The sequence below is a fragment of the Brachionichthys hirsutus genome, chromosome 8 (genome assembly GCF_040956055.1).
Source record: "Brachionichthys hirsutus isolate HB-005 chromosome 8, CSIRO-AGI_Bhir_v1, whole genome shotgun sequence".
Classification (NCBI taxonomy): domain Eukaryota; kingdom Metazoa; phylum Chordata; class Actinopteri; order Lophiiformes; family Brachionichthyidae; genus Brachionichthys; species Brachionichthys hirsutus.
In genome coordinates this window covers 1,762,883-1,782,434 of record NC_090904.1, presented here as the reverse complement: position 1 = coordinate 1,782,434, position 19,552 = coordinate 1,762,883, and the positions used below count along the sequence as shown (strand labels likewise).

At 48.4% G+C, this 19,552-nt stretch overlaps 3 protein-coding genes across 4 annotated transcripts in view; 1 reads left to right on the top strand and 2 right to left on the bottom strand.

Moving 5' to 3' along the window:
* LOC137898614 (retinoic acid receptor gamma-A-like) overlaps positions 1-11,029 on the top strand; it is a 14,562-nt gene extending 3,533 nt beyond the window's left edge. Inside the window, exons 1-8 of one of the 2 annotated variants that reach the window (XM_068742658.1) lie at positions 195-339; positions 6,272-6,420; positions 7,085-7,226; positions 7,328-7,491; positions 7,609-7,785; positions 7,941-8,145; positions 8,229-8,387; positions 8,558-11,029. In XM_068742658.1, the coding sequence (XP_068598759.1) occupies positions 195-339; positions 6,272-6,420; positions 7,085-7,226; positions 7,328-7,491; positions 7,609-7,785; positions 7,941-8,145; positions 8,229-8,387; positions 8,558-8,847 (1,431 nt within the window). In that variant the 3' untranslated portion in view covers positions 8,848-11,029. Of the gene's footprint in view, positions 1-194; positions 340-6,271; positions 6,421-7,084; positions 7,227-7,327; positions 7,492-7,608; positions 7,786-7,940; positions 8,146-8,228; positions 8,388-8,557 lie in introns of those variants that run through there. The other variant, XM_068742657.1, reaches the window with a different exon arrangement.
* Positions 11,030-11,181: 152 nt separating this feature from the next.
* On the bottom strand, positions 11,182-15,969 carry LOC137898613 (calcium-binding and coiled-coil domain-containing protein 1-like). Its single transcript, XM_068742656.1, has 14 exons — positions 15,860-15,969; positions 15,134-15,282; positions 14,939-15,041; positions 14,599-14,804; positions 14,292-14,504; positions 14,061-14,209; positions 13,910-13,979; positions 13,500-13,754; positions 13,284-13,409; positions 13,035-13,106; positions 12,516-12,615; positions 12,189-12,301; positions 11,886-11,968; positions 11,182-11,603 (listed from the first exon to the last, which is right to left on the bottom strand). The coding sequence occupies exons 2-14, from the start codon at positions 15,263-15,265 to the stop codon at positions 11,576-11,578; spliced, it is 1,650 nt and encodes a 549-aa protein (XP_068598757.1). The 5' UTR covers positions 15,266-15,282; positions 15,860-15,969; the 3' UTR covers positions 11,182-11,575.
* Positions 15,970-16,616: 647 nt separating this feature from the next.
* Positions 16,617-18,906, bottom strand: smug1 (single-strand-selective monofunctional uracil-DNA glycosylase 1). Its single transcript, XM_068741995.1, has 2 exons — positions 18,619-18,906; positions 16,617-17,598 (listed from the first exon to the last, which is right to left on the bottom strand). Exons 1-2 carry the CDS (start codon positions 18,904-18,906, stop codon positions 17,059-17,061), a joined length of 828 nt encoding a protein of 275 aa, XP_068598096.1. The 3' UTR covers positions 16,617-17,058.
* Positions 18,907-19,552: the final 646 nt, after the last annotated feature.

The window sequence follows — 19,552 nt, the reverse complement described above, 5'->3', positions numbered from 1 at the left end:
TCAGTTCAGGGAGAGTCAAAGCATAGGGAGTAAAACAAGTTTGGATTGTTCAGAAGAGAGTTCAGAACAGTGGGAGGGGGGGGGGGGGGCAGACAGACAGACAGACAGAGACAGACAGACTAAAGAGGCAACAGGTTTCCAGCTCCTTTCTCACAGCCTGGTTGTAATAAAGGCAGCGAGGCGTCGAGAGGAGCATGTTCGACTGCATGGAGGCCCTCGGGCTGCCCCCCCGGCCCCTCTTCGGTGTTTCGGGGCAGAGCTCCTGCAGGCTCGCTCAGGCCACCCCGTACTTCTCCGGGCTGGACCCCTTCACCTGGGCCGGCACCAGCAGCGCTCAGTGTGAGTACTGTGTGCCCTGTCCATCAGACTGGAAGAGAACAGTGTGTGTGTGCGTGCGTGCGTGTGTGTGTGTGTGTGTGCGTGTTATCAGTCCTGGTTTTGTTATCATAGAGCTCTCTCCACAGGAAGCGTCAGATTCCTTTTGATTCCATCCTCACCCTGCTTTCTGTTTGCTTATGTGACGGAGCTGGGCGGCGCATCATTCATACGTCATCGTGTTTGTTCTTTTCTTTATGAATGACTTTGAGTGATCGACAGCCATTTCCAACAATCCCTCCCAGCACAGACAACAACAACAACAACAACAACAACAACAACAACAACAACCACCAGCCCCGTCCATCCACTTTAAAGCAGAGCGGGAATAAGATGCAGACTATAATCCGATAACTCGTTGACTTTTTGCAGGGTTTTGATTCATAACAGACGGAAAGACGACTAAGAACTAGAAACGCGTCTTAAAAAGATAAAGGGAGATTATTAGAGCTCTGTTTCTTGTCGCTCTGAGAACTCCTCCAAAGACCCGAGTCGGTGAGACACAGACAGCATCGACCTGGTCGCCATGGGAACAGTCACACAGACAAACACTGGAGACGAATGAGGAAAATACATCTATCTGACAGAATAATAATAAGAGTCCACTTTCATACGCTTTGATTACTCTCGGCTTGGAAGATCAAACATTGACTTGATCTATAGAAACAGGCTCGCTGAGGTCCATTCATATGTGTCGCCCGGCTGAGGGCTGCGTTTGCGTTTCTCTCGGCTGTGACGGGACGCTTTGGGACGTCCATTTATCTTTAGCCGTTATTTGGACACTGAGGAGTCCAGCGGTGCTCTCTAATGGTGATGGACGAGCAGTCACGGTGACAAACACCACAGCCGGGCCTGTTTCGACTCGCTGTGGAGCTTTGGCAGATGCCAGCCTGACAGACTGACAGACAGACAGACAGACAGACAGACAGACAATCTCTTTCTCAGGGGATTCTCTGGCTCTGGCCTTTCATTTCTTAATCCGACACATCGTCTTCATTATTTTTATTTGACCTGAGATAAATGTAGTCAAAACGACAACTTTAACGATTGATTAACTCATAAATTTTTAGCACCGCTAAGGTGGAAAAAGCGCTATATAAGTGCAGTTTCGATTGTTTCTTTCGTTGGTTTTCCTGCGGGATCAAACAACGCAAGAATTTCCATGTAGCACGGTGATTTAAATAGAATACGTTTTGCTGCAGATGGGGAGTTTGGGGTAGAAAAACAAATCTGGATTCACCAGATTTAACCGTTTGGTTAGTACAAATCCAGTGACCTTAAATCCTGGTCGCAGTTTGATTGAGAATGAGGCTCGATTGAACTAAAGGGGACTGATCGGTGGAGGTTCACACTCTAGCACGCCAGATTGGCTCGAGAATAACTCGTACGTTGTGTCGCATTCTGCTGCAGAGTCGCCTTTGGATAGCAAACGCAGTTTGTTTTGGTGAACATGAACAGCCGGACACTGAGCCTCTAAATTCCTCACAGTATTTTGGTGTCTGTGTGTGTGTGTTTGTTTCTCCCATCATTAATGTGTGCGTTTGCTCACATAATAATTCTCATTTTACATCTTTGCAACTGAGAATTATTCAATTACAATTAAGAGACGAGGCGGCGTCTGACAGCAGTTAAAAGAGGCGATGGCTGGATTTCCGGGTTGACCCCTGCAAGTCCTCATCTTTGTATGACGGTGTTTCAGGCCTAGGATTAGAATTGGGATTGGAACAGAGGGGGGGGGGGGGGGACTTCAAAGTTCGAATGAAAACAGAAGGATCGGCCGACGTGTCCCCAACATTCTTCATCACTGATTAAGAGGAGTGATGTCCGTAGTCAGTAATATGTTTTACAGCATAAAGGCCTAAAATCAGAGATAATATCTATCTTATATATTTAAAAAAGCTGCATTTAGACGTGTAAATGCATTTCAACACGTCGGCTGTTTATTTAGCGGCTTTGTGAAGCAGGTTGTGCGTTTTCTGTGACGCTCTAAGCGCTTCACGCACCACGTTCGTCCGCTACTCACAAACCGCCTGGCTGGTTTTTGGAGCGTGCAGCAGCAAAGAGCCGGCTGCATTCTGAAGAGGCTCTGGATAAAGGAACGGAATCTGGTGTTGAGGAATGTTGGCCATTGTGCTGATTATGCATAAAGTACATAATGGAATACCAGGAAACCGGGATAACGGCTGGGAGATGTGCACAAGATGAAAACATACAATTTGGAATGGATCCGGATAAATGAGTGGATCAGTTATTACGTCTTTGTTCCATGATATAATTTTCTAGAATATTTATACATAAATAATTTCACTTTAGCCTAAGGATTGGAATCTGGATTAGGGAACAATTCGGACTATGTAGAAAGCCTTTATTGTGGATATACAACGAGATCAGGAGTCTCCTGGTGGGGGTTGTTTATTTTTTTCCCTCCGTGTTTGTGTTTGTGGGCTTTGCCGCTCTATTGACCTGCATTGATCGGTCTATTGGCCTGCATTGATCGGTCTATTGACCTGCATTGATCGGTCTATTGGCCTGCATTGATCGATCTATTGGCCCGCATTGATCATTCAGATGAAGTGAAGTTTTAACTTTTATTTTAAAGGGCCTGCATTGACAATTGAGTCTTCACAACATGAGTTCTCCTTTTTTTATGCGACCTGTTTGTGCACTCTTGCTTGCGTGTGTGTGTGTGTGTGTGTGTGTGTGTGTGTGTGCGTGTGTGCGTGCGTGTGTGCGTGTGTGTGCGTGTGCGTGTGTGTGCGTGTGTGTGCGTTTCGCGCTGCTGTTTTTATAGAGCCATCTCCTGGACAGTAACCTGGTTTTCACAGCCTTTCCTTTAAAAGACGTTGTCAATGACAGGAAGGACTCCTCCTCTCGCCAGGGCAGGAAGGTGGGTGGGGGGGGGGGGGGGGGGGGGGGCACTGGTATTGAACTTAGAACAGCTGATGAAAGGGATTGTCACACCCCCCACCCCCCCTCTCCTCCCTGCTGTCATGGTAATTCCCCGCTCAGCATATTTGAGGTTGCAGCTCCATCACAGGATCAGCGTCATTTCAAGCATCAAGCGTCAACAGATAAAAAGAATATAGTCGACATTAACTTTGCTTTTTGACACATGAACGGCATTTATTCCTGTTTCCCTTCGCTGCTAATCTGACTTGTGGCCCCCACGAACGCACGTTCCTCACCATGTCGCTGAATATTTTGTGAATATTGTGATGTGGTCATTGGAGGAACATCAAAAAGCTCTTTTAACTCCCAGCGATGTCGACCCTCCTCTATTTGTTTAGCATGAACAAATGGCTGCCATCACATGCAACGCTTTAGCTATGCTGTGAGTTAGCTGCTAATTGCTACGCCGTCATTGAAATGTGACTTTCACGTGCAAATCATTTCATGCGTGTTTTGTTTTGAGTTTGTGGAAGTGAATAACAATAAAAGCCGACGGTGTGTAGTTTACAAAAGTAGACAGAATATTGATTCCTGCACACGAATGAAACGCTGTGATGTTAAATGACGTTGCTGCTCCTCCGGGGGGGGGGGGGGGGGTCAGCACTGATAAGGGGGGTGTCTGCTTTCAGACGGGTTCCTGTTGCCTAAACAGGGATGTGTTGATCCGACAACAAACAGCAAATGGGAGTGGAGGAAAAACACAAACGTGTACTCTGCGACAGAGGATGAAACCGGAAGCAGTGAAGAAATAAATCACATTTTCCTCCTTCGGTGAGATTATATTCATACTTTGGCCTGCATGATGAAGCTGCATCCGGCTCCCCGATGAGGCTGACTCCTCAGGATGCCCCCCCGCCTCCTGTGCGTTCACCGGGGGCCTGTCGATTGATGCCGTGACACGCTGAGGCGTGAGCTGCAGCTCGAGGATAGAGAGGCGTTTCTTTAAGGCCGGCGCTCCCAGGGTGAGCTCAGTTCAGGGCGATGACAGCGGCTGACAGTTCTCTCCTCCACGCCAGGTAAAGGCTCCACCGCTCTTCTCTCACCCGTTCTCTGTGACGTCCCTCCTCACCCCCCCCCCCCCCCAACCCTCAGACAGTGTCAGTCTGTGGCTGCCTGCTGGCGCCAGATCAGCCTCTCGGCATCAATGGGAGCTGTTTTTCCACTTGTTCTGTCTGGGACACTTTTACATTGTCAGTGTTACTATATAAACAGAAAACAGTGATCACGTTACAATGGCATCCCTTCAGCACCCCCCCTCGCCCCCCTCGCCCCCAGCTCCTCCACCTGGCCTCTAGCAGCTCTTTGCTTACTCATAAACTTGTATGAAACATGATATTCTTTGGGCATATTTTAGTTTAAATACTTCACGACACGTCAGAAATAACAATCTAATAGTCTGTCTGACTAAATCAATCATCTTTCTTTGTTGATAAATAAATAATTCAGTTTACAAGAGAATAGCAAATAAAGGTTATTTTAGAATAGCATTTTTTTTCAAAAAATAATTCTCTTTTTGAATTTTTGCTGCTAAAATGAGACAAATCGCCAAATGATTGCAGAACTTTCTGTTTTTCCTCTATTTTCCTTGCATCTTGTTTTATATGCATGTTATATTTCTCTGTGCCGATCAGCTGATTGATCTAACTCAGGTTCTAGTGAGCTCCCATGGATTTGGTCATTTTGCATGTGTGTTTAAGTGAACGGCCGGTAGTGTGTAAAGACCGAACACACACTGACATACCTGTGACTGAGCCAAAACCAGGTGACCCAGTTAACGTCAATGTAGATTCTGATGATCTCCTTTGATAATAACGCCCTTTATTGGGATTGGCAGCACTTTGTGATTGGCTGAATGTCAGATTTGAACCCATTGGTTGACCTACTGCTCACACACACATGGCCTCCTTCAGTCAAGGTCAAAGTTAAATGGTCAGGACTTCATTTAACCGTTCGTCCGCTGGGAAGTTTCCGTCCTCGGTCTCACCTCCGTTCCCTTTCTTTCTCTTTTCATTTCTCTCCTCTGGTTTTATTAGATTATTCCTTTGTGGCGTTGCTTCTCTGTTTTTGAAACATTAGCACTCTTGTTAATGACAAGCTGTGGGTTCAGGTCGGGGGTTGCTCCAGCAGGGTGGGGGGGGGGCACATTTGGTCAAGTCCTGTGTTATCCATTGAAGGGGCAGTGACTTTGGGTTTTTGACCCCCAGATTCTTTATTTTTACAAGGACCGACTCCCAAGGATGGAGCAGTTGATGTGAATAGCTGCCCAAGGTGACTGCATCCCAATAAAGAGGCCGTCGGCCTGGCCGGGGGCCTCCTTCCTGCCCCAGACACAGCCTTTATAGGGCTGCTTATGAGCTCGGGCGACTATTAAACCCCGTCCAGCCTGCAGAGAGGAATTTAGGGCCAGGAAACAAGGGGCTGGGGGGGGGGGGGGTGTGACTGGGCAGAGGGGTGAAGTTGGGGTGACTGAAGGTGAAAGCTGAAAGACATGTTCAAAGGAATCCGCCCGTTCTTTCCTCACCACCTTTAAACGTGCATCAGGTGTGCTGAGGTTGAACTCCTTGGCGCCGTAACCACGGCGTTCTCATCAGTCGAATGGCTCTCCCCGCGGGCCAGCGGATGGACAGTGTGGCGAGACGGCGAGGACGAACAGAAGGAGACAGCCGGTCTCGTAAACGTCCCGCCTCTGTTTGTTCACACGCCGCTCAGCGTTCGGTCGGACGGCCTCGCCAATAAAGATGCGAGCATATGGGTGTGCAGAGCAGATGCAGAACTTCAGACGTCAGTCAAAAAGGCTGCCTTCTGTCTCCGAGGGGTGGCCTGCATGGGGTCGAGGGTCGAGGGTTGCTTGTTGTATTAGCTTTCACTGTACGTTCAAAGATCTTACGGAAACAGGAGGCTCTGATATAATAAGAGAGCTTCATGTTTTGCTTTATTTTCTCCACAGCGGTAGAAACCCAGAGCACCAGCTCGGAGGAGATGCTGCCCAGCTCGCCTTCTCCCCCGCCCCCCCCTCGCGTCTACAAGCCCTGCTTCGTGTGCCAGGACAAGTCCTCTGGCTATCACTACGGCGTGAGCTCGTGTGAAGGCTGCAAGGTAAAGGCGAGGCCGGATTTAGTCAGACAGATGTCAGGCAGCGCTGCACAGCTGGAACCTTGGCTTTTGTGGAGGTACCATCTAGTGTACGTTCGCTAGTACTGCACCCTAGAGATGCAGCAGCTGAATGGTCAGCAGTGTTGGGCAAGTTACTCAAGATCAGTAATATATTACTTATTACTAGTTACTTGCCGGAAAAAAGTAATTACATTACTTTACTTATTATGCCCTGCCAAAAGTAACTAGTTACTTATTACTTTAAGTTACTAGTTACTTTAGTTACTTTCCCAACACTGATGGTCAGTGATCAGCACGAGGTCACCGCATCTAAATGCTGACTGCGGGGGGAGGGGGGGAGATCAAATTAAATACAAATAATAATATTAAACTTGGTGAATAGAATTTAATAGAGGATATTCGTGCTTTCATGTTATATATAAAACGGCATAAAGAGGAACCGGTTTGAGAGGAGTGTAGAAGAAAGTTCAGGATCATTACATATAAAAATAAACTAAGAAAACGATGTGGAAACACGATTGCCTGTTAAATCATTCACGACATCCCATCCAATAATGCTGTCTGCACCCAAGCAGTGGACTCACAAACAGGCACAGCCGCTTCCAGAGCCACGCGGTAACGCGACGCCTTCCTCTGTGTGTTCCAGGGTTTCTTTCGCCGCAGCATTCAGAAGAACATGGTGTACACCTGCCACCGAGACAAGAACTGCCAAATCAACAAAGTGACCCGCAACCGCTGCCAGTACTGCCGGCTGCAAAAGTGCTTTGAGGTCGGCATGTCCAAAGAAGGCGAGTTACACCATATCAACATGCCCTTCGTAAAGCGAAGCTTGACACTCAGGACAAACCCGACAACGTGCGTGCGTGTGTGCGTGTGCGTTTCCCTGCAGCGGTGCGTAACGACAGGAACAAGAAGAAGAAGGAGGTGAAGGAGGAGCTGCTGCTGCCAGAGAACTACGAACTGAGCGGAGAACTGGAGCAGCTGGTGAACAAAGTCAGCAAAGCTCACCAGGAGACCTTTCCATCGCTGTGCCAACTAGGAAAATACACCACAGTGAGTGTGACCGGATGATCCATCCACGCCGAAGCAGTCAAGCATTGGCTCGCCGCTTTGCCACAAAAAAAAAAAAAACCCCACATAGACAAAAGTGTCCCGCTGTTTCTCTCCCAGAATTCAAGCGCTGACCACAGAGTCCAGCTGGACTTGGGCCTCTGGGATAAGTTCAGTGAGCTGTCCACTAAGTGCATAATAAAGATTGTGGAGTTTGCCAAGCGGCTACCAGGTTTCACTACGCTCACCATCGCTGACCAGATCACCCTCCTCAAATCTGCATGTCTGGACATCCTGGTACCGAGCACACAGCCCCTGCTTCTCTCTGACTCCTCCCACATTGCTGCCGCTTCCTCATTTGTCACGCTGCTGATCTCGTTATGAACAGAGAATCCTCATTTGACATCACCGTTCCTCTTCTCTTGCTGTGACGTTCGTCCCCTTTTTTCTAGATGCTGAGGATATGCACTCGTTACACCCCGGAGCAAGACACAATGACCTTCTCGGATGGCCTGACTCTCAACAGGACCCAGATGCACAACGCGGGCTTCGGCCCGCTTACGGATCTCGTGTTTGCCTTTGCCGGCCAACTGCTGCCTTTGGAGATGGACGACACGGAGACGGGCCTCCTCAGCGCGATCTGCCTCATCTGTGGAGGTGAAGTCGTGCTTCACTTTAGCGTCTCTTATTTTAATCGGCTTCATGCTAATAAAATGCGTGTCTCTCTATTATTGCTGCAGACCGTATGGACCTGGAGGAGCCACAGAAGGTAGACAAGCTGCAGGAGCCGTTGCTCGAGGCGCTGAAGATCTACACCCGTCGCAGACGCCCGGATAAGCCTCACATGTTTCCACGCATGCTGATGAAAGTCACGGACCTCAGAGGCATCAGCACAAAAGGTCAGCATTCTAAAAATAATTTTAAGAGGAATTACAGCTCTAATGTTTCATCTTATTGCATTCTAAAAACCATAAATGAAAAATAATTCTGGCAAAAAGAATATACCATCATCGGCATATAAGAAGAGCATAGCAGGCACATTTATGCGCGCGTGTGTGTGTGTGTGTAGGTGCAGAAAGAGCCATCACATTGAAGATGGAAATCCCCGGTCCCATGCCTCCACTCATTCGGGAGATGCTGGAGAACCCGGAGGCCTTTGAGGACAGCACTGATTCAGGGGACGGCTCTGCAGCCGCTCCCAAGGCCGCGGCAGCCATCAAACAAGAGGAGAAGCCCACGTACGAGTCAACTGTAGAGGAGGAAGAGGAGGATTGCTGCGATGAAGAGAAGGAGCGAGGGGGGGGCAGTGACTGGGAGACATGTGGGGAGGTGGCAGGGCCACGCAAAAGAAAGGTGTGACTGGAAAAAACACAGCGAGAGACACAAAGACGCCGCTGTCCTCGTCCAGTAGCCGTTCCTGCCTGGGTCCCAGCAGAATCAGGACGTACAGCGCATAGAGTATTTACATATACTCCACGTGTCCACTAAAAGGAAAGTGAGAAACAGAAGTACTCGATGTCCATGGGTTGAGGACAGCGCCTTGAAAAAAATCACTGTGCCAAAGATATCTCAAATGTGTTTCATCCACCCAAAGAGGAACAAAAGGTGTTGGATGGAAGAACGTGCACTCCTCTGCCATCTATAAGGGCTAAGCTTTGTGTGGGAAAAAAAAACCAGGACTCTGTGTGTGGTGCCAATTTACCGCAGGTGTCTTCTCAAAACTCCTTTAAACGATTCAGAGATATGCTTCTCTGCGTTTTATTGTATGGTTTTTCTATGCATGTCGACGTTTCTGTTCTTCTCATGCCGAGTTGTGGGACTCTGCGTTGTTTGCCTCTTGTATATATATTTTTTTAACTCAGTCCTGCTCAGGTTTTGACTGGACATAAAGTGTTTTGTTTTTTAAGCTTATCTTCAATCATATGCGCTTCAGCTTTATTGAATATAGTAAAAAAAAAAAAAAAGTAACAGCTAAGATAACAAAGAAAGAGCAGGACTCAAAAGTCACAACGTTATAAGAACACGGTAAGATGTCTGACAATATGAGGAGGAGGAGGAGAACTTCAGCGCTGGTGATTGTGATCCCAAAAAGTAAAGACAACAGGATTGACCAAATACAGTACACACTTTTAAATAAGGCCGGAGTTCAACCCATCAATACAGTATTTGAAGAAAAAATGAACAAAACTTCTTCTGACTCCAAAGCGTCGGTTTATATTCAGGATTCAGCTGTCGTCATGCTGCACATGTACCGGATGCAACAACCGGAATAGTCTCACATTGTAAGTGTGAGCAAAGAATCATCCAAACAGATGAAGAGCAGTTCACGTCAAAGAAATCTCAGGTGTGTGTGTGCGTGTGTGTGTGTGCGTGTGTGTGTAAAAGAGAGGAAGAGAAGTTCTTACCGTCATTAATGCCACAATCAACACACGGAAGATCGGTTGTTACAAATGTGTACATAAATTGCTAAATCAAACGTGATGAAGTGCGACTGGAGCGGCGAACGTCCAGCAACGACACGACAACACCGAGGCTCTCCACTGGGGGGGCCAGCGGGGGAAAATGACGCGTGTTCATTTGTGCTATTTCTAACGGGCGATGCCAAACGCCATAAACACTTCGCTTGTTTTTTGTTTTTTTTATTGCAGCTATATGCAAGATATATAAAATGTTCATTATTTATGCAATGAAAGACTCGAGTCGTCATTAAGCAAATGAGCCTTGACCATCCTGTTGCCATGGCAGCAGTATAGCCCAAGCATTTGTTGCCCCGAGGGACGCCGTGAGCTTCGACGATGAAGTCAGTGCATGATATCTGAAAAAAAAAAAAAAAGACTGCTTGTACTATTTGTCATGTATGGGGACCCCCCACCCCCACCCCCACCAAGGTTAGATTGGTCTTTTGCTCCTGATTTGAAGCCATTGAGGATAATGACTATTGAATACCGACGTGTTCAATAATCCATAATCACTCCATACTTCCGGATTGACACCTTTCTACCTACAGCCCGTCAGGCTGTAGATTTATTTTTCTTCTTAAATTTGAGCTGGAACAATAGAAAAGCCATGGAGGGGGGGGGGCAAAGGCCTCAGCAAAGGAGTTAAAAAATCGAAATAAAGGTACCAAAGACAGACGTTAGATTATTTCAACAAAAACAAAATGTGAATCGGTGAGAATTCTCAAGCTCAGTGGTGTGACTTGTGTGTGAGACGAGACTTTAGATCTGATCTCTGGTGCATTTTATCGTTGCTTTTAAACGCATGTCTTACCTTTTATAAACACAATCTTTGTAGAGTGCAAACAAATGAATCATTCTCATGTTCAGGGATTCAGAAAACGTACGACTTTTGTTTTAGCGGGACGACCAAAACATCTCAGATACGTGGAGAGCAAGAAAAACAAAGGCGGGGGCTGAGCTGTTCTTGTTTATATATATATATATATATATATGAGTTTTTGCTTATTTGTAGCTCTTTATTTGTCGTTGTACTTGTATTTTGATAAATATGATTTGTTCTCAGACCTTTCACGCCCGGTTGTCTTCTTTCCCATCGTTTCACTCACATTCCCAGCAAAAAGTCTTTGGCTGGGAATGGAACCATCAGCGTTTGGAGTCGGGCGGTCGTTTGCTTTAAACGTTGCTTTAACTTGCACCCTAAGCCGGGAGGGACAAAACACACGTCCACCCAATATAGACATGTAGGATTTATTTACGATTCCTATCTCCCCCACTGAAGCTAAAGTCTATGAACAAACATTAACCTCCGACCTGAAACTACTCGACAAGCCGGAGCCGTCGTTTGACAAAACACCCACAAAGAGGCTCAGGATGATACTCCACCAAACGCGGGAAGTTTAAAAGTCGAGCTGAAAGAGGACACCGCTTCACTTCCACCCCGAGTCTCACCCATTAAAAGCAAGAAATACATGCTCACAGTAATAAAACACATTTTGAACTACAAATATCGCCTACGAGAAACACAAATGTAGATCACAGAAGGCCACTTTGGGTTTTCCTGTGACCCGAGCAGCCGCTACTCTCACGGTGGCAGAAAAGCATCTCGCCGTCCATCGTCCGTCTCTGCGTCACCACATGGGAGAGTCCATCCGCTCGCTGCAGAGAGGAAGAGAACGTTTGCAAGAAGGCGATGAAGATGATGATGATTACAAAAGCCTCACAACGTCCACCCAATTTGTCACAGCTGCTATTCTCATACTTCTATTATTTGCCCTCTAAAGTCTGACTCATCCCATAAGAAAAGAGAATGTCCAGCAGGAGACAACAACAGTGTGAATGAAGTCATCGGAACGTCTTTGGAGACGTGACCGCAGTCAGGGAGCGGCGAGGGCGACGCAGAGTTCGTTAGGGTGACTGCTAGAAACCCAAAAGTGTCACCTCAGGACGGGGTCGGCCGTTTCTGGAAGGATCAGCCTCGTCCCTTTGCCAGCGCCGTCCTCACGGGGCGGTGTCCTCACATCCTGGTGGGACAGACGCAGCGATGGATTTAAATGCAAAGGTTTATAAAGTATTGTTTATACAAGTGTTTGTATCACGTAGCATTTCTGGAAACACAAAAATAGTTGGTGCGTGGATTTATTTAAGCTTTTAAACATGACAGAATCAAGATTTAAATCGAGTTTCACGATTTCTTTCTACCAATCAGTCAGGACCGTCAGGACCGTCGATGCGATGACATACCTGCGTGTCGGGGGCGGGCGAGTCTCCTCCCGTGGACGGGAAAAGGAGGAACCGGGAGGACCTGGGAGAAGCTGAGGACGTGTCATCGTCATCCTCAGAGGAAGAGCCGGTAACTGTTGGAATTAGCGCAGACCCGTTTTCACTTTAATACGCTGCAGAGGAAAAGAAGCTCCGCACACAGAGAGCGTCCACGTCCACGCCCACGTCTACGTCTACGTCCACGCCCACGCCCACGCCCACGCCCACGCCCACGCCCACGTCCACGCCCACGCCCACGCCCACGCCCACGTCCACGCCCACGTCCACGTCCACGCCCACGTCACTCACAGACACACGCGGGAACGTCGTCACTGGACCCGGCTCCTGGAGCGAGGCCCGACCGCTGCTCCAGCTGCAGGACGTAGCCGACCAGCTCCTGTGAGCGTCCCTTTTCAAGCACACACACACGAAGAGGAGGATTTACGACAGCGTTTTCCACTTGTTGGGAGTTTAAGGATTGTTTCTTACCATTTAAGACTGATTTTTTTTCTGTGCTAAATGTTGATTTTAAGTGCAAAAGAATGTGCAGATCCATTCCCAAGAGAGTTGAGACACAATATTTTTTCTCCTTAAATACACTGACCTGAAATACTGAAATCAAGTTTCTTTCATTCAGTTTATCAGCATTGATTTCTTATGAACTAATGATGAGAAAAGTATTTGACTAATTTCCCAACATTTTTGATACTATCTCCACTAATAAATGATTTATTATTATAATAAATCATTATTTTATATTAACCTATGCATCTTTTATCTGCTCCTTCCCCCCTGGTTCTTTTTTGTTTAAATCAACTATGACCTTGCCTGCTGCTCGTCCCTCTCTCGCTGGGCTCTCCTCAGGCTGGATCGGGCCTCTTGAAGCTCCTCCAGCAGCAGCTATGGGAGGCAGCAGCATTAAAACATTAAAACACCACCGGATCACGCACCGGAACAACCGGCACGGCTACACCACGAGGGGAAATGCATACTCTGCCTGAACAAAAAGTAACAAAAGCCCCTGATGATGCTGATGAACATGAAAATGACTAAATAAAAGCCATTTGCTTCACTTACTCGATTACTGTCTCTCTCGTTTCCCAGCTCCACTTCCAGCTTCTCCCTCTCCGTCCTCTCCTCCTGGAGCCACTCCTCCGTCCTTTGCGCCTCGCAGATCAATTCTTGCCATTTCTTTTTCTCAGTCTACACACAAACACATTTGAAAACAACGTTTAGCAACGAGGCCAGGTTGTGCGTTTGCAGCAGCTTCAGCCCCCCCTGAGGCGTCCTGACCTCCGCTGCGTGTTTGCTCGCTTCTCTTTCCCGGGCCCAGTTGGCATGCTCCTCCTGGAGGAGCAGATTCTCCTCGGATAGGCGGAGGGTCAGCTGGGCCACTTGGAGCCGGGCCTGGTGGAGTTCGGTGTGGGTGTGACCCTGACGGGCTCCCAGCTCCCTCAGCTCCCTGCGGAGGCTTTCGGCTGCACGTTCACTGGCACCCAGACGCTCCTGCAGCTCCTGCAGCTCCACCAGAGCAGAGTCATTCTCCACCTGAGCAGAGATGGAGAGCAATAACTGAAGTAGGAGGAGTCACCTGTGGCTCCGCTCCTAACGTCAGCCCGACCTGGTTCCCGGTCGGAGTATCGGGGTTGGAAGGACGTGCGAAACAGGACGTCTAATTTTACAAGAGAAGAAGAAGTAAAGACCTGCAAAGACTTTCTCTTCTCATCGTCGTGTTTCATCTGACAAGATAATTTCTTCACTCTCTCCTTCAACCTGTGGGACAAAAAAAAAAAAAAAGGTCGTTGCAGGTCAAAAGAAGTAAATGCTCAACGGTCAAACATCTCAAACGCTCGCCTCTCCAGCTCCGCGTTTCCGTCTTTCTCCCGCTCGGTCAGCATCTCCACGTTCTCCTCCAGGTCTCGGATCTGCTGCAGACTCTCAGCTTTTTCTGCCATTCGTTTGCTCAGTTCCCAGGACAGATTTTCCTTACTATATTTCACATCCTTGTATTTTGGAAAGAGCAAATGATGACAGATATTTCTCCAGGTTGTTTTTCCATCGAAAGCTCCTCAAATCTGCGCGTACCTTGTGTTTCCCCTCGATCTTCTTCAGGGACTGATAGTTTTGTCTCACGTTGTCTCCGAGTTCTGAGATCTCCTCCTTCAATGCTCCCCTTTCAAACTCCCACTCCCTCTTTTCCTTCTTTCTTTTCTCTTCCCCGTCCTCCATCTCTTTCCTGGTGGCGTCCAGAGCCTTCTGCATCTCCTCTTGCTTTTCCCAGCTCTCCTCCAGCCGGCGCTGTTCACGGCGTGAGAGATGATGGAAATGAAGATTTGTGTTTAAACGTTAACGGGAACAGGATCGCTTGCGTTTGTCTTCATCTCATTTCGACCTGCAGAAGCTGGGCCTTCGGGATGACGAGGAGCAGCTCCTCCTCATCATCGTCGTCCTCATCCCGCTCCTCTTTCAGAGTCTCCAGCTCCTCCAGCGGCTTCGGAGCGCAGAAGACGAAGGGGCGACTCCGGGCGCACACCTGCCCCGTCTTATCCACGTACATGAACTCGTACTCCGCGGCACTGGGGCGGGGCAAGTAGGACGCTGCAGGAAGAGATGAAGATACCTCCAGGGTGACGTCACACCCCCGACCAAACGCAAGCTCCGCCAGGAGGAGCAGCGAAGTGATGAGAATATCAAGGAGATGGCTTTTATTGTTACGTGCGTTACATTCTCACCGTGGAATATCACACAGCAGTTGGCGTCGGCGCCGTCAGCGTGGCCTTCGGGAACCAGAGCCCACGTGTACGTGTAATACCGCTCCACCGACGACCAGCCCACCTGCGGCAGGAAACCAAAGAAGGAGCGTCACCCTCACCCCCCTTCCTCCTACGTGATGATGATGATCGTGTGAGTTTAAGTTAGCAGCCGACCTCAAAGATGCCGATCCAGTCGCTGCTGCTCCACCGGTGGGATTGGCTCAGACTGTAATGGCACTCCACTCTGGTTTGGGGGAAGTAATGTTGCCCCACATTTCGAAACACCACAGCGGGCTGCTCGTCCATGGTAATGGAAGCCGGTGCTGTTCAGGAAGAAAACATTCACGGGTCCAGAGAATCGGCTCCAGTTTCAGCCGAGAGGAAAGCAGCTGATGGAACGTGATAGCGGAGGAATGCAGCTCGGTCCCAACGTCGCTCATAACACGGTTATAAACAACAAGTCCGTGAAACGGCAGAGCCACTGAGGCGGGCCGCCGCTTCTTTATCATTAACAGTATAAATGATGAACCCATGCTATAAGGTAGAGGGGAAAGCAAGATGCTTTACTTGCCCTACTTAATCATTATTGATCGTAATACATAATCTAAGCCACCTAACATTTGCTTTATTTGTCAATGTTGAAATGGATTTCTGTCCCTGTCTTAGATTCCCAAAACAAAAATTCATATAGTAAAAAAATAAAGTTTTTTAAAATGCTAAATGTATTAATCAGCTTTCCATTGATATAAATAATAAACTCATTTACTCTTCCTATTTACATACTCTTATTATCGGCGCGGTAAAACACAGTCGTATCTGTAATAATGAAATATTTAGGAGTTGATAAAAGATCATTACGCGCCTAATAAATAATTGAACTTCAGGTTAATGTTTTCTTACCTTGTTCTGATCTTCTTCTTCTGCCTCGTGAAGGATAGACCTCCGCATCAGTCTGGAGATAATGATAAGTTATCCTGTCAGGCTCGAGACTTTCACAACCTCTGAGGCACCACCAGTGGCCTCATGGGAGATGCAGTCCGTGCTTCCACTATGGCAATAGTATCTTCTGCTCACTTGGATTCCAAGTATCGGTGTTGAAACAGTTGTTGGTGAGGGCATGAGAGCGCAGCATCCAAGGCTACATGAACCTTTTTAAATCAACTTCAGTGAACTTTGAACTCTGGGATCCATGAACTCGTTTCCCGAATGCGAGTCGTTTATAATGTGGACTTTTCCTTCGTTTGTTCTAAACTGCTCTAAAGATACTTCCTGGGTTTCAAACGGGAGCTTAGTGTCGAAGTCGTGAGAGATTTACACGTTTCAGTGCAGACAAATATTTAGAGAGAATTGTATCCTGGAACTCTGTAAGAACTCTTCTTTATTTTTCATGACGCTTTAAACCATTTTCAAGCCTCAGCAGACATTTAGAGATTTCACAGAATAAAAAAACAGGTGATGCTAAATTCTAAAAAACAAAAAAATCTATTTCTGATCACTCACTCCTGCAGTTCACCTGGGGGGCGCTAAAGGCCTGAATGAAAGGAGCTCGAGGGCAAGAGGTCAGTTTTACCTACTAAAAATTATTTTAGTTTAGTTTATGCAGCTATAATGTTGATAATATATCAGAAGTGAAAGGAGCACATACCAACGCTGAATGAACAGTTTCAAAATCAATCTAGATTTCATTATGAAATCTTTATTTTTACCGTATATGAAACAGTCCATCTTTCAAATACAGAAAAGTGTGAGTATATATATATATAGTATATATATATATATAAACAGCTGTTTATGTCAGTGAATTCTGTAAAGTGACAGTAAAGTGGGGCCTTGTTGTTTTTCTTAGGTCCTCCCCTGTAAACATGTAAGAATATCTAGTATTTAGTGATAAAAATCATTTAGTGTCATAAATATGTACCAATACAGATATGCCCCCCCCCCAATGGTCATTGGTACATTAGGGCAGGGTTCAATGCCTGTTATGCCTTAATGAATCAAATAATTCAAATGGAACTTCCTGGGATATTTAGTGGGAACGTTCCCCTGCAGATCTAGAACACTCAACAAAACTTACAGTCGCCGTGACAACACAACGTGGCTCATCCTGATCCGTCGCTCAGCAGGGACACGACACCGAGCTCTGAGAGTTTCGCTCGAGCGATTTCCGCCCAGCCCTTATTGGCTCGAGGGTTCCTCGGCGAAGGATGCATGATGCCTTCGACCCGTACGCCGCCGACGCCGTCGGCAGCCAGGGCCCGCCTGGCCCGTTGCTCTGCAACCCTTCCCACCCCGATCACCATGGATACGCCCAGAGCCCTCACCACCTGGCAAAGTGCGACGTCGCACAGTTTCAGGAGGGCGTCCCGCTCGGCTGCAAGCAACTCGGGCGGCGTTAGATTCTTCCCGCTCGCGCCCATGAACATGAGCGGACACAGATTGTGCACAAAGCAGTGTTTGAAAAACTGCGCTGGTTCGCCACACAGGCTCCTGAAGAAGCCCCAGAAGCGAGCGCCGCTCACTTCGCTCTGAGCGCACGCCAGTCCTGCGATCCGCCGCTTCGGATGCTCATCGGGAGGCCGGCCGATCGCTCCGGAGATCCGCAGCCAGTCGACGACGGACTTAACTTCACCAAAGGGAACCTGTCCGAAGGAAAAGCAGCGCGTTTCAGGTTCGAACGTGTCAAAGGCAGAACACGGAGGTTCTAGTGATCTAAACAAGAATGAGTTGGGAATAGAACACAAACTGGGTGAGTGTGAGCTCTGAGGGCCCGGCCCCGAGGAGGTGCTGATCTGGGAGCCCAGAGAATGTGAGCTCTGAGGGGCCGGCCCCGAGAAGGTGCTGATCTGGGGGCCCAGAGAATGTGAGCTCTCTTAGGGGCCCGGCCCTGAGGTGCTGATCTGGGAGCCCAGAGAGTGGGAGCTCTCTTAGGGCCCGGCCCGTGGAGGTCCTGATCTGGGGGCCCAGAGAATGTGAGCTCTCTTGGGGCCCGGGCCCGTGGAGGTGCTGATCTGGGAGCCCAGAGAATGTGAGCTCTCTTAGGGCCCGGCCCCGTGGAGGTGCTGATCTGGGAGCCCAGAGAATGTGAGCTCTCTTAGGGGCCCGGCCCGGAGGAGGCGCGGTTCTGGGAGCCCAGAGAATGTGAGCTCTCTTAGGGGCCCGGCCCGTGGAGGTGCTGATCTGGGGGCCCAGAGAATGTGAGCTCTCTTAGGGGCCCGGCCCGGAGGAGGTGCTGATCTGGGAGCCCAGAGAGTGTGAGCTCTCTTAGGGGCCCGGCCCGGAGGAGGCGCGGTTCTGGGAGCCCAGAGAATGTGAGCTCTCTTAGGGCCCGGCCCCGTGGAGGTGCTGATCTGGGAGCCCAGAGAATGTGAGCTCTCTTAGGGGCCCGGCCCCGAGGTGCTGATCTGGGGGACCAGAGAATGTGAGCTCTCTTAGGGGCCCGGCCCGTGAAGGTGCTGATCTGGGAGCCCAGAGAATGTGAGCTCTCTTAGGGGCCCGGCCCGTGAAGGTGCTGATCTGGGAGCCCAGAGAATGTGAGCTCTTTTAGGGGCCCGGCCCGTGGAGGTGCTGATCTGGGAGCCCAGAGAAGCAACATCTGGATGCAGCTTTGAATTCAAACCGATAATGTGATGAAGCACGTAACTCAAAACGACTCTTCTCACCCCCGTCTGCGCCATCCCGTAAGGTCCTGGATTCATGCCTAAAAACAGGACCGCTTGACCCCCTCGGCAATACTTGTCCACGTAGCAGCGGTGCGCGTCCCACGCGTACTCCAGCGGGTTGTACACGTAGCGCACGGGCCCGCTGAAGGTCAGCCGCCGGAGGTGCGTGTTCAGCTCCAGCTCAACCTGCAGAAATCTGGCGGAGGGGGCGACATTACCCCCCCGTGGGGTCACCAGCTTGCGTCCCTCCGGATCCGCAGCATCTCCCGACGCTTTCTCATCCTCCATTTTAATTTTTACCGCATTAAACGAGAGCCGATCCGTTCCATTTAAGGTCGCATTAAAGTTAAATTATAACAGCGTTTGAATGTTGGATATAAATGCGATAAACACCGAGTTCTTCCGCGTTCTTCTTCTTCTACGTCTTACTGCAGTGAAACGTCACCGGCCGATTTGTCGACTGCGACCCCTACCGGCAGACTGGCATCATTACTAGTGCGTTCTTCTACGTCTCCCTGCAGTGAAACGTCACCGGACGATCTGTCGATTGCGACCCCTACCGGCAGACTGGCGTCATTACAGTCCGTGCAGCAGGAAAATTCATCTTCGTGATTCATATTTAACATTCACAGCATGTTTATATTTTCTATCCTTGTGAAGTACTTCCCAACAAAGTTTTTGAAAAGTTATTTAAAAATAATTGGTTATAGTAGTGTTGTCAGTATGTAAATGTTTACTTTTAAATGCATTAGAAATGAGACGCTAATACTTTCAGCTGAGTAACATTTCTGATTGATAATTCAGTGCAGCTTTGATGTTTGGTCACAATTCCAGTTCTGGTTTGGTTCAATATTTTCTCCAGCAATTTTGTGATTCCAAGACACTCTGGATGATTTCTTCCCTCACCCTCAGACAGTTTAAATCAGCCACTGAC